At 45.8% G+C, this 16,334-nt stretch overlaps 1 protein-coding gene across 1 annotated transcript in view; it reads left to right on the top strand.

The window, feature by feature from the left end:
• LOC119379844 (nose resistant to fluoxetine protein 6) overlaps nucleotides 1-16,334 on the top strand; it is a 116,595-nt gene that overhangs the window by 76,531 nt on the left and 23,730 nt on the right. Inside the window, exons 5-11 of the mRNA XM_037648958.2 lie at nucleotides 373-488; nucleotides 3,959-4,129; nucleotides 5,852-5,945; nucleotides 6,823-6,915; nucleotides 13,967-14,132; nucleotides 15,040-15,119; nucleotides 15,189-15,311. Of these exons, the coding sequence (XP_037504886.2) occupies nucleotides 373-488; nucleotides 3,959-4,129; nucleotides 5,852-5,945; nucleotides 6,823-6,915; nucleotides 13,967-14,132; nucleotides 15,040-15,119; nucleotides 15,189-15,311 (843 nt within the window). The remainder of the gene's footprint in view (nucleotides 1-372; nucleotides 489-3,958; nucleotides 4,130-5,851; nucleotides 5,946-6,822; nucleotides 6,916-13,966; nucleotides 14,133-15,039; nucleotides 15,120-15,188; nucleotides 15,312-16,334) is intronic.

The following is a 16,334-nucleotide window of genomic DNA, read 5'->3' as shown; positions in this document are numbered from 1 at the left end:
AAATATATTTCCAATCAGTAGAGCTGCTGCCCGTCTTTTGACATATTTTAATTTATGCGCAGCAATTTTGGCCGTCTGTGTTTAATTTCCTGAAATACCACTACTCCGCGAACCACGAGTTTCACGTGCTTGTCCAAAGATGATAAAACATTGTACACTCGCATGAGTTATGTCGAGAATTTCTATTTCTGTTCTTGTGATGTGGATTGGAAGAAGGGACATCCGAGAGCGCAGGAAAGCGCAAATACATGCCTTACAGCTAAACCATTTCACTTTCACAAGCTCAGCCTGTGTTGCTTACACCATGTCAACACGGACCACGCGAATTGTAACACTGTGTAGTAACAGGACATCAATTTGGTATTTTCGCAGGGCCATTTTCGGCGGCGGTATCCTTATTGTCATCACTGGCACGTTGCTTGAAATTACACCTAAAATAAGAAGAGTGATAAGGCGTGAGCCAGAGCCACTCAAGGAGCGAGAGAAAAGTAAGTGAAGTCAAATATCATCGCGGGTTTTTGGTCTGCTGAAAGGGCAGCATATGGCAGCACAGCATGCTAAAGAGTCACGCCTAAGCGAAATTTTGAATGCGCGTAAGTGCGCATGCTTGCGTGCGCGTGTCTGCGTGCGGCTGTCTTGATAATCGAAAACATTCACTTTACTCCAGGTGCGTAGTCTGCTATCATACTGCAATGCCTACGGTTAATCATCTAAGTATGAACGCGCAATATGAGTGCAAAAGAATCACGACGTGAAATAGAAGAAGAGATAGAGAGAAAAAAAAAGTTAGTCTCGCTGCAAGGACGAAGCAATGAATGCGATAGCAACAAATTGGAATGTTACACGAAGTAAGGCTAGCAGCTCACTCCTTTACCGTGCGACCTGGCGTAACTAAAAAAAAAACAAAACAAAAAAACAAGAAAACGATGGCGTAAGGAAACGTGACCGCTGCAGCAAGCGAAGTGACATTCGGGCTGTGTACGGCTAAAACGCAAACTTTGCGATGAAAAGACAACACGTACAAAAGTACGAGCTGTCTTCTGATCCCTCTAACGGTACGGGGCGCGCGACCGCGGGCGACCAGGCCCGGCCGGTCAATGTACGGAGCTCCTTGCTGAGATACGCAACGCAGCCGCGAGGAGGGGGGCTGCGTATCACCCCCCCCCCCCCCCCCATAAAAAAAAAGCTTTCCGGGCTCCTTCATACGCCTTTCGCGAGGTGAAAGAGTTTCATTTCCACTTAAGCAACGATCGCCAGCAGCAATCGCACGTTTTCACTCGCATATAGAACATACGACGCGCGGGGAGATGTCATCGGTTTGGACTTTAAACTAAACCTCACGGCGGCACCGACGCCTACGGCGATGGCGATGGCAGAAATGCGCCGTGAATGTCCATATAATTAGTATCGCAATAAAAAAAAAAAGAAGGCAAGGCTCGTCACGGAAACGTAACGCGGTCCCTCGGCTCCGGTATACGGGCGAATGCAGGAAGGCCTCTGTATCGTCGACGATTGCCGATACGAAAGGGGAAGAGTGTTTGTGTTGGCAGTGACGTGGGCCACCCGGCATCATGGTAACGAGGAAGTGCAATTTCTTCGGCTTCTCGATAATGAACCGTTTTAAACATTTTTTGATAAAAAAAAATTCTGCACGGCGCCTGACAACTTCCAATGCATGCATAACCGAAACATGCAATGTGTCCTGGTGAGGGGCCCATTAATCATCACGGATATATACACTACCCTCTAACCTCCCCTTATTAAAGCGCCCATCTCTGCCCAACGACAATTTTTAAAGCAACCAGCGTAATTCTTCTGCACTTCCACGTTTGCAACACCTGTGAACAGTGCGAAGCATCAATAGATTCGGACAATAATAGTAGGGAACAATTAATGAAGAGACTGTAAGACCCTCTAGCTTCAGAGAATTTACATTTAGGAACAAGCTGTTCTAGACGAGAAAGTAGCAAATCTAATAATAACAATATCTGGGGTTTAACGTCCCAAAACCACGATATGATTATGGGAGACGCCGTAGTGGAGGGCTCCGGAAATTTCGACCACCTGGGGTTCTTTAGCGTGCACCTAAATCTAAGTTCACGGGTCTCAAACATTTTCGCCGCCATCGAAAGCGCAGCCGCCGCGGCCGGGATTCGATTCCGCGACCTTCGGGTCAGCAGTCGAGCGCCATAACTATTAGACCACCGTGGGGGGGGGGGGGGGGGGGGGGGCGAGGCGAGAAAGTAGCAAATCGTACATGAAATCAAAGCTGATGGGACCATCTCTGTTAAATAAGTAAGGCTGAAAGGATTTCGCGACTTAGCTCTAGGCTTGCGAGCACGCTGGCTGTGCGCTTGTCAGATAATGAGTTAACCCTTTCATATTTAGGGCCGTGCAGCGCTCACAAAAAGGGACAAGGAACACAAGAAGTACACAGGACAAGCGCTGACTCTCAACTGAATTTTTATTCCGGAAAACACAAAAAAGTAAACATGAAGAAAAAATGGAGTCACGTGACTTGTACTCCAGACGAAAAACGAAGCGAACATTCATGGCTGTAGCCCCGTAACATAGCATTGTCGTGCGTTGTCGTGCGGTAGATCTTACATAGGGCAGAGTGGAAGGTGTCTGAATGTTCGTTTGGGAGAACACAAGCGTTCATTAACAGAAGACACGCATTCTCATTTAGCAGATCATTGTCGGGAGTGCGGGTGTACCCCGCACTTTACTGATACCATGGTTCTTTCCAGGCACAAAAAGCAGCTTGCCCGAGAAATTATTGAGGCCTTCCACATTAGAAGAAGCTACGAAAGATGCGTTAGCCAGCCATCGATAAAGCTTTGGGATAGGAATATGAGTTCTTGGTCAGCACGTGCGGAAATGTGACTTAAAAGTGGTTGTTAGGAGCATTTACGGAGCGACAGCCATGAATGTTCGCTTCGTTTTTCGTCTGGAGTACAAGTCACGTGACTCCATTTTTTCTTCATGTTTACTTTTTTTGTGTTTTCCAGAATAAAAATTCAGTTGAGAGTCAGCGCTTGTCCTGTGTACTTCTTCTGTTCCTTGTTCCTTTTTGTGAGCGCTGCACAGTCCTAAATATGAATCAATACCAACTCGCTCAATTTTCTATTCTAAGGAGTTAACCTTTCAAATAGTGCGAATGGTGAGTTTTTAATGCCGGGAGAGCTCAGCGTAAACGCCGGGCGCGGAAAATAAATCTTTTGTTGAAAGTTAGCGCTCGTCTGTCGTATCCTTTCTGCTATCACTGTGTCTTTATGTGCTGCAATTTACCAGTTACCGTTTAAAGAGTGACGAGGCAACGGAGGCGTTGGCTGTGCGATTTAGGCCAATGATGTCCTTCCCTTTTCCTTAAGGGTTCTTGGTCGTAAACGCAAACCAAATTTTACAGCATTGCAATCGCGGCACGCAAGAACTTGTCCCGTGCCGATTTTCTTTTTGTTTGCCCCCCTATTTCGCGGCCTTTCTTTAGGACGCAGAAAAAGTGATTACACAACGAGTGAGTAAGTTCAAACCCTCTGAATGAGATGCTTTTATAGACGGTTTGATAACTTTCATATGAGAAGCATATCGTAAAATAGATACTTGCGGAGTTGGTTAACTAATCGTATTTATATATGTGCACTAAGAAGAAATAACAAAAAGACAGGATGCAATAGGTGCCACTCTATCCCCGTCCTCGAACTGTGCATATTGCCTAGCATGTTCTAAAAAAAAACCAGCCAAGACTGTCCATATAATTAATTTCTATCGCAATAATATGCATTATCTCCGTTGACTGTAACCTTCGAAGTATAGTCTATGTTTGTAGTATAAATTCGACGATGTATGGCGGCAATGCAAAAATCCGAATAAAAAGTTGACATGTATAAAGACACACGTCTTGTGGCAGGCCTGGCGTATCACTATATTTAAAAACGCATCCTTTATGCTTTTGCAGACATTCTTCGGCAGCTATTGGAGGCATTTTCCGCGTACTCAAATGGTCGGAAAATACTGTCGACGAAAACCAACGACCGGAGCCTGAGATGCCTTCACGGGATACGATTCATCAGCATGCTCTGGGTGATGCTTGGTCACGTATACTTCAGCCGCAACAACTCAATAGTCTGTAAGCTGCTCTTACTCGTTTATCGTGGCCACTGGCTTACTTTTAAATCTTGCGACAGAGTCTGTGCGCTTTGGCATGTTCAGCCACTAAAATGTAACTAGCTGAAGTCAAGAAGCTGTTTGCATGTTATGGCTTGCGAGCTGTTGTCTTCCTTGAGCGGTTTATCTGACTGAGTAAAAAAAAAAATGCGCGTAAAGCGCGGTGACAGCTCAGGCAGGAATAATAATATGCCCGATTGAAAATAGCCAGGTACCTTCTGTTTCTCGTCTATTGGTTTGGGCACTGAGAGAGAGAGAGATTTATTTTGACAGAAAAGCTGAGAGGTTGGCCTGAATCGATTTTCTGACCCACTACTCAGCGTTAGGAAAGGGGAGGGGATGCGACAGAGAGGACAGGGAAAGTGTTGATGATGAGGACGAAGGTGGAGATGAGACAAAACCTTGAATCTCCAAAAACTATTTACTGTCTCTTGTCTATAGTTACACTCGCTGAGATCCGAACGTTGACCTACCCTTCAACTCCTGTTAAGAATTTAGTAGTCCTAAGACACACCCACCTTGCATTGCAACGCAAAGAAGTGAACACTCGTGCGCTCTGGCGATGCGGTGGCTGCAAGTTGCGAGTTCTTGCATGCGCGCGGCGTTTCGCGTCAGCTCGGTTTGTAGCGCGCGGTCTGCGCCCTTGGCGAGAATTTGTCGTAGGCGGCGGTTGTAAATGGACGCTTGCTCTAGGAAGTGGTGGCGCGAGCTTTGCGTACGCGCACTTATGTGGCACATGGTAAGAGGTTGTCGTCCTGAGATAGACATAAAATAATCTGCCGGTGCTGATGATGGCACCATGCATGGAACGTGGGCCGTATACTTTCATCGTGCGGTGCCAAACAGTAAACAATGCAGCAAACTATTAAGTGGGGATATATTCCATAGGTAACCTACTGCGTCCATAAGCAGATCAATCAGCTATAATTACTGACACCGAGAAAAAACGATACGGCGGCAACACAACGCTACACTACACAACACTACAGAGATGTATCTTCAGTTTATTGAGCTACGACGAACGTGGAGAAACGTTTACGGCAGCACTGGCCTATTCAGTTTAGGAGCACGAATACAACATTGCCTGACGAAAGAAAGCAGTCTCGCAGAATGATTTCGATGAATTTGCATCTGCTTCATGCAGTAATGGAAATGTTCATAAGACGAATTCGATTACATAGTTATGGTATAGGTGTAATCTTCCGTGAAAATGCTGTCCTTGTGTTAATAATTTTTAACACAAGGACAGCATTGCGCAACTGAATATCAATTGCAGCCGATTAAGAAATGCCTTACAATTAAAAAGTGCGATTAATGCACAAGTGCTAACAGACCAAAGGAAACAGCGACAAAAGTTCTAATATCAAGTTACCGCAAATTAATGTCTCCATTTTGCAAACAGGCTCGTAAAGTTTGCTTGTTTGTTTGTAAACAGCCTTCAGCGCTTTAGCTTTAACCTTTACTTATTTACTATCGAACGGTTTAAACTTGAAATAAGATGGAACATTTCTTTTCCTTCTGGATACTGAACCCGAAACACAATAAAACTGTAATTGAAGCAATCCGTTAACAGCGTCGGTTCTTCTAGCTGAGGTAAGCTATTCTTTTCATTTCGATCGCCTTTTGTACTTCGATGACCTTTTGTCAGCAATACATCGGGCTCAAACAAACCCGAAATTTGCAGCAGGAGCTATCCGGGCCAAAGGCTTGGGAAAAGATGTCGCCTTCCAAGTGGTACTGAACGCCTCGCTATCCGTGGACACCTTCTTTCTGCTAAGGTAAAATACGATCGCGAACATTACCTGTAGTTAGCTCACATGTAGCTGTGTTGTCATGGACAACTGAAATACGGACAATTTAAGGCTATGTAAAGCCCGTTCTTTCGTGTTTTTTTGTTTGCCGGTATGCTTAACCTCGACATGAATTAGGTTGCACGTGCATTTAATATGAGGCCCAAACAATCTTTGGCAACCGCATAATTACCGTTGCGAGACTGTGCTCTCCACCTGTCGCTTGCGAAAGCTGCTCCATTTTGTAATTCTTTCTTCGCGTATCAATTGTCCGTGATTGCACGTGTCAAATTCAACTAATCAAATACCATAAAGTATTTGATAAGGTAGGGCGCAGAACACAGGAATTAATGGCCATATTGTCCGCCCGCATCAGAGTTAAACGTTAAGAAATATTGTTCTGTTATTTGTGATGGACCTGCTTTGAAAACCATTTAATATGATAACTAACTACTATAGTACTTCAATGCTCACGATGACTACATTTGTAAATTGTGGTATCTAATACCACTGTAATCATCCCCAGCAAGGAGCGCGGCTTGCCCGGCACGTGACGCTCGCGCTATGAGCGACCTCGGATTGCCTAGCTCTGTGCTGATGGGGAATAAAGAACGTTCCACTAAAGTTCAACTGATCGAGTGTCATGCGTAGTAGCGCAAGGCACAATTTGTTTTAAAATAAAAGTTTCATTTCTATTCTTAAGAGCTCCTTTACTTTACGATTATTTTGCTTTGAAAACTTTTACGCGAACTACAATCCAATATTTCCATTTACATTATTATCTTGTAAACGTGTGCTATTAGAAAGTAGAAAACAAAGAAGGTGTAAATAGTCAAATATTCAAATTGCTCGCTTTCTCTTTCAGTGGGCTGCTTCTCATGTTCGTTTGCTACGGAAAGCTTCAGCAAGACAAAGGAAGATTTGACTTTTTGATGTACTACATTCATCGCTACATCAGGTAAACTCCATACACTAATACGTGACATTCCCAATAAAACTACCATATCCTACCCCCTTACCCCCTATCTACTACCTGTCAAGAAAGCCTAAAAAAGAATGCCCCCACCTCCCCGAAGGGAATCGTGAGGAAATGCGAATGCATTTCTTGCGCCGAGAGTACAGGGCGTAGTAATTTTAATGGCGTAAAGCTGGACACATCGACGCGCTCAAGTGTCTCCCTTTTGGGCGCCTCTTTCAACGAACGCTTCCTACGTGCGTTCGTAATCACCTCAGGGATGTTGCCACCGCCTTCAATGCAGCACAAACGCGTTTAGAACGCGCTGTTTTCAGGCTGTGCCAAGGCAGCACAAACGCTACAAACGCGTTTCAAACGCACTGCATTGAGGCGGTGGCGCAGGGAGGAGAGAGAGCGAACGGCGAGAGAAGGAGCGGCGAAGCACTGCACCTACCCTCTCCAACACTCTCTCCACACACGCGGGAGCTCCGCCGAGCTCCCGCGATGCGAGCGCCCTCACACACCACAGCGCGCTCCTCCTCTCCGCTACTCCGCCCGCACCACCGGTTGCTAGGGGCGAGGATAAGCGCGCGCGCCCGCAGCTGTTGCTATGGGAGAGGGAGTGAGAGCGGAGAGGCGCGCAGACAACGCCGGACGCCTGACATAGCCCGACTAAGAAATGCATTCGCATTCAAAAGTAATGAGTGCATCATATATACTCCTCTGCGTAAGTTAACATTTATTACGGTGCAAGTATTTGTGCCATGTTTTTGTGAGAAGGATGCCTACAATGTACAGCTGTTCCAATATTTTGTATTCCAAATTCACGATTTGCTCTCCACTATTAGTAAAAAAAATGTTTAGGGCCACGCCTACTTGGCCTTTTAGAAGCGGCCTATCACGTATGTGCCACAGAAATGGGGTAAATCCCACAACTCAACCCCGGCCCACTAAAAATGAAGACAACAGTTAGCCCAACACTATAGGGAACGGGGACGGCGGCTGCGAGAAACTATCATCATCCTAAACGGGTATGTGCCACAGAAATGGGGTAAATCCCACTACTCACCACTGGCCCACTAAAAATGAAGACAACAGTTAGCCCAACACTGTAGGGAACGGGAACGGGGACGGCGGCTGCGAGAAACTATCATCATCCTAAACGGGTATGTGCCACAGAAATGGGGTAAATCCCACTACTCACCACTGGCCCACTAAAAATGAAGACAACAGTTAGCCCAACACTATAAGGAACGGGAACGGGGACGGCGACTGCGAGAAACTATCATCATCCTAAACGGGTATGTGCCACAGAAATGGGGTAAATCCCACTACTCACCATTGGTCCACTAAAAAGTAAGAAGGCAACAGTTAGCCCGACACTAGGAAACGGAAAAGGCAGCGGCGACTGCGGGAAGACCCCGGAGCGATGGAAGGCCCACGCCAACGACGACGTGCCCGTAGATTTATGAGGTGCGAACAATTGGTTTCAGCGCGAGTTTCTGTCTCTGGAGCTTGGACATCCGTGTCGTGTCTGTGACTGTGTGTGGTTTAACTCGAACGTCTCTGCGTTGAGAATCTCTACGTTCAGAATCAACGTAGAAACAACCTAGCATCCCTTGCTAAAGCCTAGCAATGACCTAGAAGTAACCTAGAAACAACCCTCATCACTTAGCTAAGGCCTAGGAACAACCTAGAAGCAACCAGGTTAGTCTTCAGAATCGTCCAGTTTTGCTGCTTCAAGGCTTGCGCGGCTTGGTGCTTAACGCAAGCTTCGCCAACTTTTTTTTTCATGCGACGCCACCATAAACACGAAAGCCATCAGTCTCAATGACGTTCACACAGTGACTACGCATAATTTGGCGAAACAAAATAAAAAAAAGATATTTTTGATTATACGCCCTTGTCGTCATTAGGTCTTCACAACTGGTAAAATATTTTCGGGTCCCTCCAACATCGCCTGTCTTTCACACGACATCATAGAGCGAGAGGGAGAGAGACATGATAAACGAAAAGCCAGCAGGTTAACCGGAAGAGTCCGCTAAGTGGACTGTCTATTTCAGCATGCTCTAATTGGTTATACCTCGAGAGTCAGAAGACCGGCACCAGTCGTGACCGCTTGCTCCGACCTTAATCCAATCGGCGCACGCTGAAATGAACAGAACACTTAGCAGACTTTCAAAGAATGCCACTCCTACAATGGGGGAAAGCGTAAGCGGAGACCGAAATGTAAGCAAAAAAAGAGTGACGTCATAAAACAGCAAGAACTCACCACGTCAAAGTCATATATGCACACAAAGCAGGGCATTAATATGCCAAAAAAAGCTTTTCTTTTTCACAAAATTGCGGGAGGGCGCCCCATTCCGAAAGGAATAGAAAATGGCTGCCTGCCGCTTTCTCTCGCATTGCCTACTCGTAATTGCCGGCAGTGATAATGGTATACGGGTGTTCTATGGCGCAAGGACCAGTGAGGGTTAATGAGCGCCAAGAAGTTAGCCGTCTGCAGGAATGGATATGCTATTTTTGCGTGTAATCGATGCATGTATTTAACGTGGCAGCGTAAGGTTGTCGAGCCCTTTCGGCACGTGCACAACATCGCTCTGGCAACTCGTCTTCGCTGAGGATTCGCTATTTTTAACCACATTGTTGCATGGCACCCCAATCGTCGACGAGCAAAGAGAAAAGAAAAGTGAGCTGATTAGAGGTACCGGCACAACCTTCCACCTTTCCGTTTTAGCTCCACTAGTTTAACCCCAACGAAAACGCACTCCATTTCTGCGAGTCCCTTGCCTTGCACTCGCACGGGAGAAGCGTGCGTTAAAGCTATTCGCGTGCTTCACATATCGACGCGCCCCCGTGCGGCGGTAGGCGGAAGCACCATCTCGATTATCGCCGGCAGCGTCCGCCATTTCTCACGTGCGGCGTTGTTTGAGCGTGGTCGTTGCTCTTTGGCGAGTCTACGTTTCCATTTTTTGTCCTAATCAACGGGCGTGCCCTGGAATTGCTTCGAATGGCAACATGCGTCAAAGCGCCTTTCCGGGGTAACATTTGCTGTGTGCCCTACTGCACGGAAAGCGCTTCATAGGAGACATACATGTAGGAGAAGACAGCCACTATACATAAGGGTTCAGTGCTGTCATCGTGTCTCGAAGTGGCATCTACAGGTTAAAGAAAACGCGCCAGCGGCAGCGAGTTTTCAGCGCACAGCAGAAGCACGCCTCGGCGCGATAATCTAGTTGGGCGCCATGTTGTAAGACGCGTAGCGCCACCTATAGTATCTTAACAACTATAGCGCACCGAAGGAACAGGAACTCAAAGAAACGACGTGGACGCAGCGCTATGTCGTTTCTTTGTGTTCCTGTACCTTCGGTGCGCTATAGGTGTTAAGATGGATTACCAACATGCCCAAGCTCACGTTCTTTCAAGCCACCTATAGACCATATGAAACACGCGAATAGGGTGTGATGATACGTTGGAGGGATAACAACTGCGTTGGAGTGCGCTGCGCTGTAATAATCTATACAGGATGACGCTCAAACAGAAGGGATGACTTCTCTGATGGTGAAACTTGTAACAAGATTCCTTAGCTAAGTAACCCGACGCTCCACAAAAAAATGTCTGACACAAGCGAGCAACATCCTCACAGTTCCTTCCCTCGAACAACCCAGTGCTTTGAGACGCTTTGCACGCACGTCTGGTCGCATAAAACAGTTATACAGAAAAAGGGTAGATGGCTCATCCCTTCTCCTCGCAAACTTCGTAGCTGCTAGCGCTGTTGAGGCGCAATATGACTCTGTACGACCTTCAAGATCGACTCGGTTCACCCACTGCGGCAGTAAGTATTCGCCCGGCGTTTCGTGTTGCGTAACATTGCAATACACTCGCGGCAAAAGTGATACACGCGTTTGCGTCGAAGTTATGGCACAACAGCGCGTCTCGTTTTCCTGCGTGCCTGAACTGTAATGCGAGGATCGGAGAGCCACATAAAACGACAGCGTTTCAACGAGAGAAGAAAAGTTTTAATTGCGCAGAGGCAGTCATAGTATGATATAAAACAACGCGAACATTTGCTTGATTTAGATGTCTTCTGTATATTTTTTTGTTCAAGTCGAGAAGAAAGCTCGACAAGCAACGAACACCTTTTGAGCCGCAACAGCATTGATTGCAAAACGGCGGCAGAGCAACGATCACCATTCAAGTGACTGGCTATTGGATATGCAGGTAGTCACTTTTTTCGTTCCAATGCCGCAGTGTAGCGTTCTTGTTGGACAGGACTCACGAAGTGGTTTGCACGCTACAATCGTTCTTGGAAAAGGCGCAGACCAATAATGATAGGTAGAGAGAAAAAGGGTGATGGAAGGACAGGTAGAGAGAGCCGCAACGTCAACCACAGCCAAGGTCACAACAGCAGTGAATGCAGGCTGCCAATGACAAACTGGTTTTACGGACAAAAATTATCTCCGCATCTTGCCGCGAGGCTCACATTCTTAAACCTGTTCGTGCACGTAGTACATCACCAGAGCGCTTCTCAGCGAAGCCCCAAACGAAACTGCGGCGCACGGCGGTTTGTTCGCTGTAGCAGACGCGCCGCGATAACGAAGTAGCGCTGTCATTGGACAATTTGTGCTACCTACAGATACACAAACGCGCCGTTACCATTCATTTCACTAATGAACGGCGATTGTCGACCTTTAGTACAGACGACGCTTTTAGCGATGCCACGCAATTCTATGTGTCCGTCCCCGCAAGTCATGCGTTCTCTATATACGGAGAGAAACATAAAGAATATGCCACCTTTTCATTATCAGTGTCTTCAGGAATATCTGTCAGGAAAATTATTATTTAGTTTTCAGGGTCCGCGTAAATGACCATTGTTTCTGAGCTTTTGTAATGCTTGCATATTCAAAGATCAGGTGGGTGAAGAATCATCGGTCTCCTTATAGATTGCGCCAACGCAGTGAAATAAAAATATACGTTGTTTTCATTCGCAGAAGTATGGTATTACCATAAAAAATACGGCAGATCCTACGCACTGTGGGAATCGATGTAATGCGAAGCAGCCGGCAAAGAGCTCCTACATGGCCTTGTTCGTTTTTGAGGCAAATGAAGACATTCATGCCGTGGCATCTAGTTCACTATGTATCGTATGTTTGCCATGCATGCATGCATGTCCACTCCGGTATATACGATGCTAATGAAACGTGTATTCTGGAATATACGATGCATGACCTGTCATTTATGTTAATCATGCACTCGTGTCATGCCATACCAATTTTGGTATATACCGAGTTAACAAAACGGCCGGAAGCGCACTATAAGCGTGGCATGTAAATCATGTCCTGGATCACATGCGTGTCATGGTTTTCATGTTGCCACCTCTCATTTACGTTCGTCATACAGCCGCGTCACGCAGTACCTGTTTCGGTGTATTCAAGTGAACGAAACAGCAGCGATTGGACAATGGACGTGGCATGTAAATCATGCCGTAAATTATACGCATATCATGATTTTCCAGTTACCACCTGTCATTTATGTTTGCCATACAGTCACGTCGCGCAATACCAGTTTTGGTGTATATCAAGCGAGCTAAACGGCCGCGAGTACGCCATGAGCGTGGCATGTAAATCATGTCGTACATGACTTGCATGTCATGATTTTTATGTTACCACCTCTTATTTACGATCGTCATGCTGTCATGTCGCGCAATACCTATTTTGGTGTATATCACGCGAGCGAAACTGCAGCGATCGGACAATGAGCGTGGCATGTAAATCATGCCGTAAATTATATGCATATCATGATTTTCAAGCTACCACCACTGATTTACGTTCATCATACAGTCTCGTCGCGCAGTACCAATTTTTTATGTATATCAAGCGAGCCAAATGGCCGCGAAGGCACCATGAGCGTGGCATGTAAATCATGTCGTACATGACTTGCATGTCATGATTTTCCCGTTATCACCACTGATTTACGTATTTCATCACACAGTACCGTCGCATAATACCAATTTTCGTGTATATCAAGAGAGCCAAATGGCCGCGAGGGCACCATGAGCGTGGCATGTAAATCACGTCGTACATGACTTGCATGTCATGATTTTCCCGTTACCACCACTGATTTACGTTCATCGCACAGCATCGTCGCGCAATACCAATTTTTGGTGTATATCAAGCGAGCGAAATGGCAGCAATCGGACAATGAGCGTGGTATGTAAATCATGTCGTACATGACTTGCATGTCATGATTTTTACGTTAATACCTCTGATTTACGTTCATCACACAGTATCGTCGCACAGTATCAATTTTAGTGTATATCAAGCGAGCCAAATGGCCGCGAGGGCACCATGAGCGTGGCATGTAAATCATGTCGTACATGACATGCATATCATGATTTTCATGTTACCATGTGTCAGTTATGTTTGCCACAGAAATGTCTCGTCTTCTCAGTTTTGGTATGTATCCATTCATTTAAACGGCCGCGAGTGGCCCGGGACCATCTAATGTAAATCATGCTGTACATGATACGCGTGTCATGATTTGCACTTTAGGACCTGTCATTATGTTTGTCATACACTCTTGTCACGCCATACCAATTTTGGTATATATCAAATTAACGAGACGGCCGCAAGAGCCTCAAGACCGTGGCATGTAAATCATGGTGTTCATCACATGCATGTCATGATTTTCATGTGATGACCTGTCATTTATGTTCGTAAAACGGTCATGTTGTATCGTACCAATTTTGGTATACATCCCATTAAGAAACGGCCAGGAGGACACAAAGTCGTAGGCGGCTAGATTGATAGATAGACAGATAGATAGATACGCTCAAAGTCGCAGAAGTTCGCTAAGAAATGCTTCGCATTTAAAATTAAATTTACAGTTGAAACTGACAGTCTTATCAGAGTAGGATTTCTTATGTAGTGATTGCGAGAAAACATCAAGAGAGTGTAGGAGGGGTGGAAATGGCAGTCAACAAAAATTGAGCGCTGTACTTTATTATTATTATTATTATGTATTATTATTTTATTATTATTTTTTATTGCTACAGGCTCACACCACCATTCCTGATGGTGTCTCTCACCTTGATACTCGGTCCGCCCTGGATGAACGGTCCGCTCTGGCATGAGACAGTGGACCGTTTCGCGGAAGGATGCAAGCGCTACTGGTGGACCAACATCATTTACATTAGCTCGTGGATGAAGACCCAGGAAGTTGTAAGCATTACAGAGTGTCTGGATAAGTACGTGCTTATGTAGCTATCTCTCAAATGCAGATAATGTAAGCTATAAGACCATGCTTTGACACTCTATCTGGGCCGCCGCGGCGGCCAAGTGGTTATGGTGTTCGGCTACTGATCCGAAAGAAGAGAGTTCGATCGAGGCCGCGGCGGTCGCGTTTCGATGGATGCGAAATGGTAGAGTGTGCTGTGCGATGTCGGTGCATGTTGAACAACTCGAGATCGTTGAAAATGTCCGGAGCGCTCCACTACGGCGTGTCTCATAATCATATGGTGGTACGTAAGGCCCCAGAAATTATTTATTAGACTGCCATTGGTGCGCTCGCGCATGCCTCCACGGTGCTACGAGAAGCTGACAGAGATGCGCAGTCATTGCTCTTTCGCGAAGATTTGAAATCTGGATTTGTTTAAAACTATGCAACTTTCTGCACGTATACAGAACATTTGACACAAAAAAATTCAGGTGCCTCGCTTTTCTACACCCATGCCAGGTAGCTATTATTAGAGCTTTCTTTTCTTTTTTTTTAAAGCAAGAAATGAAGTCGTTAGCTTTCTTTTTCAACTGAAGCGTTTTCCCGTCTTCTGAAAAGCACTTCACTCCTAATGTATACTTCACATTATATTTCATACTGAATTTCGTATCCACGAATGCTTTCCGTGCGCACTCGCCGATTGTGCAGGGCAAGATGTGCGTTTAGAGCGCTATTTTGTTAAATCCGCATATGATTCGATCTGGAACGGTATTAAAATAGCTAAAAACGAGGGAAGTGGGCTAAGTGTTTAAATATAATCCGCAGAAGAAATTGGCCCTGCTTGACACTTCAACCGCTCAAGCCACTCATCATCCCTCGTTTTGCTTGATCGTTTTTGCTTGCGCATTTCAGTGCCTTCCGCATGGCTGGTACCTATCCTGTGACATGCAGTATTTCATAATTGCGCCCATCTTCTTTATGACGCTGTACAGGTAAGTTCTGCGTTTTGCCATCGGCGGATGCATAATTCGTGAGGACCTACTCGTTGACTCATCATGCAGGCGTCCAGCTCTTGGTCTGGGCCTCATAGGTGCCTTCGCCTTCGCCAGCATGGCCATAACAGGCGTCGTCACGTACACCTACGACTATGGCCCAGTCGCCCTATTTTCTATACCGGACGATGAGTAAGCCTTCTGTCACGTATTTTTTTTTCTTCGCGGTGCACCAGTCTTATGGTATATACTATTTGGAAGGAAACAACTTCAGGAAAACTGGGAAGCAAAGCGCTTAACTACAATGCGCAATCACCCGATTCACTGAAGCCGACAAACGAGTTGGCTGAAAAATACAGTGCACAAAATTCGGTCATGGTCACGGGAAGCCGACAAGGACGAGCTACCATCAAAATAATGTTTATTCCCGAAAGCACACTAGCGACTTAAAAGCTCGTTTCAACGCATGCGATATGCGCCACTTCATACGAAAGTAAAATGGCACATGATCAAGGAAGACCACGCGTGCAAGATACAAGCAGAGCCCTTGTGTAATGCAGTTGACGCCACGCTTATGCAGGTACATCTTGACGCTTCGCCTCTAGAGGTTGACGCCTCAATTATACGGCTAAGTCAACTGTGTTGCACAAGGTCGAGTTTGTGTTTTCTTTTCCTTGTATGTGACACGCGTGGTAGAGCTTGGTGCTCTGCCACCTTCCAGCTTTCATGTGCGAAAAAGTGTACAGTACGTGAAATGTACGCAGCGGTGTGTTTTCTAGGAATCAACAGTTGGTAGTAGTATAGTAGCTCTTTTCCTCATCTGTTTCCTGTTGTCGTGTCCAAATGTTTACGCTGTTTTCGAATCAAAATATTAAACCAGCAAGCCCAACGGCCAGTCCTGAAGAAGTAGTGAACCTGGACGCGTATTTACATCTTGCGCTAGAATTACCCACAAGAGCAAATATCAAACAATCATGGCGCAAGAGGTAATAATTATTGAAGGTGGATGGTCAGAGGCAAACAGCGCTAACGAACAAAAAGTGGGGAGGGTATTTCAGCTCCACTAACGTTCCGTTTTCTCGTGTCGACCTTTTCCGTTTTCTTCGGTTCTTTTATTCGCTCAACGACCTAAGTCATATGATGCAAAAGCTTGCCCAAAAGTCAGCGGTTATAAACGGAATTTCTTAAAAGGGCACTATAGAGATAAAGATTTTT

Source organism: Rhipicephalus sanguineus, chromosome 1 (genome assembly GCF_013339695.2).
Source record: "Rhipicephalus sanguineus isolate Rsan-2018 chromosome 1, BIME_Rsan_1.4, whole genome shotgun sequence".
Classification (NCBI taxonomy): domain Eukaryota; kingdom Metazoa; phylum Arthropoda; class Arachnida; order Ixodida; family Ixodidae; genus Rhipicephalus; species Rhipicephalus sanguineus.
Note: the sequence above shows the minus strand (reverse complement) of the source record. Positions and strands in the feature narration are given on the sequence as shown.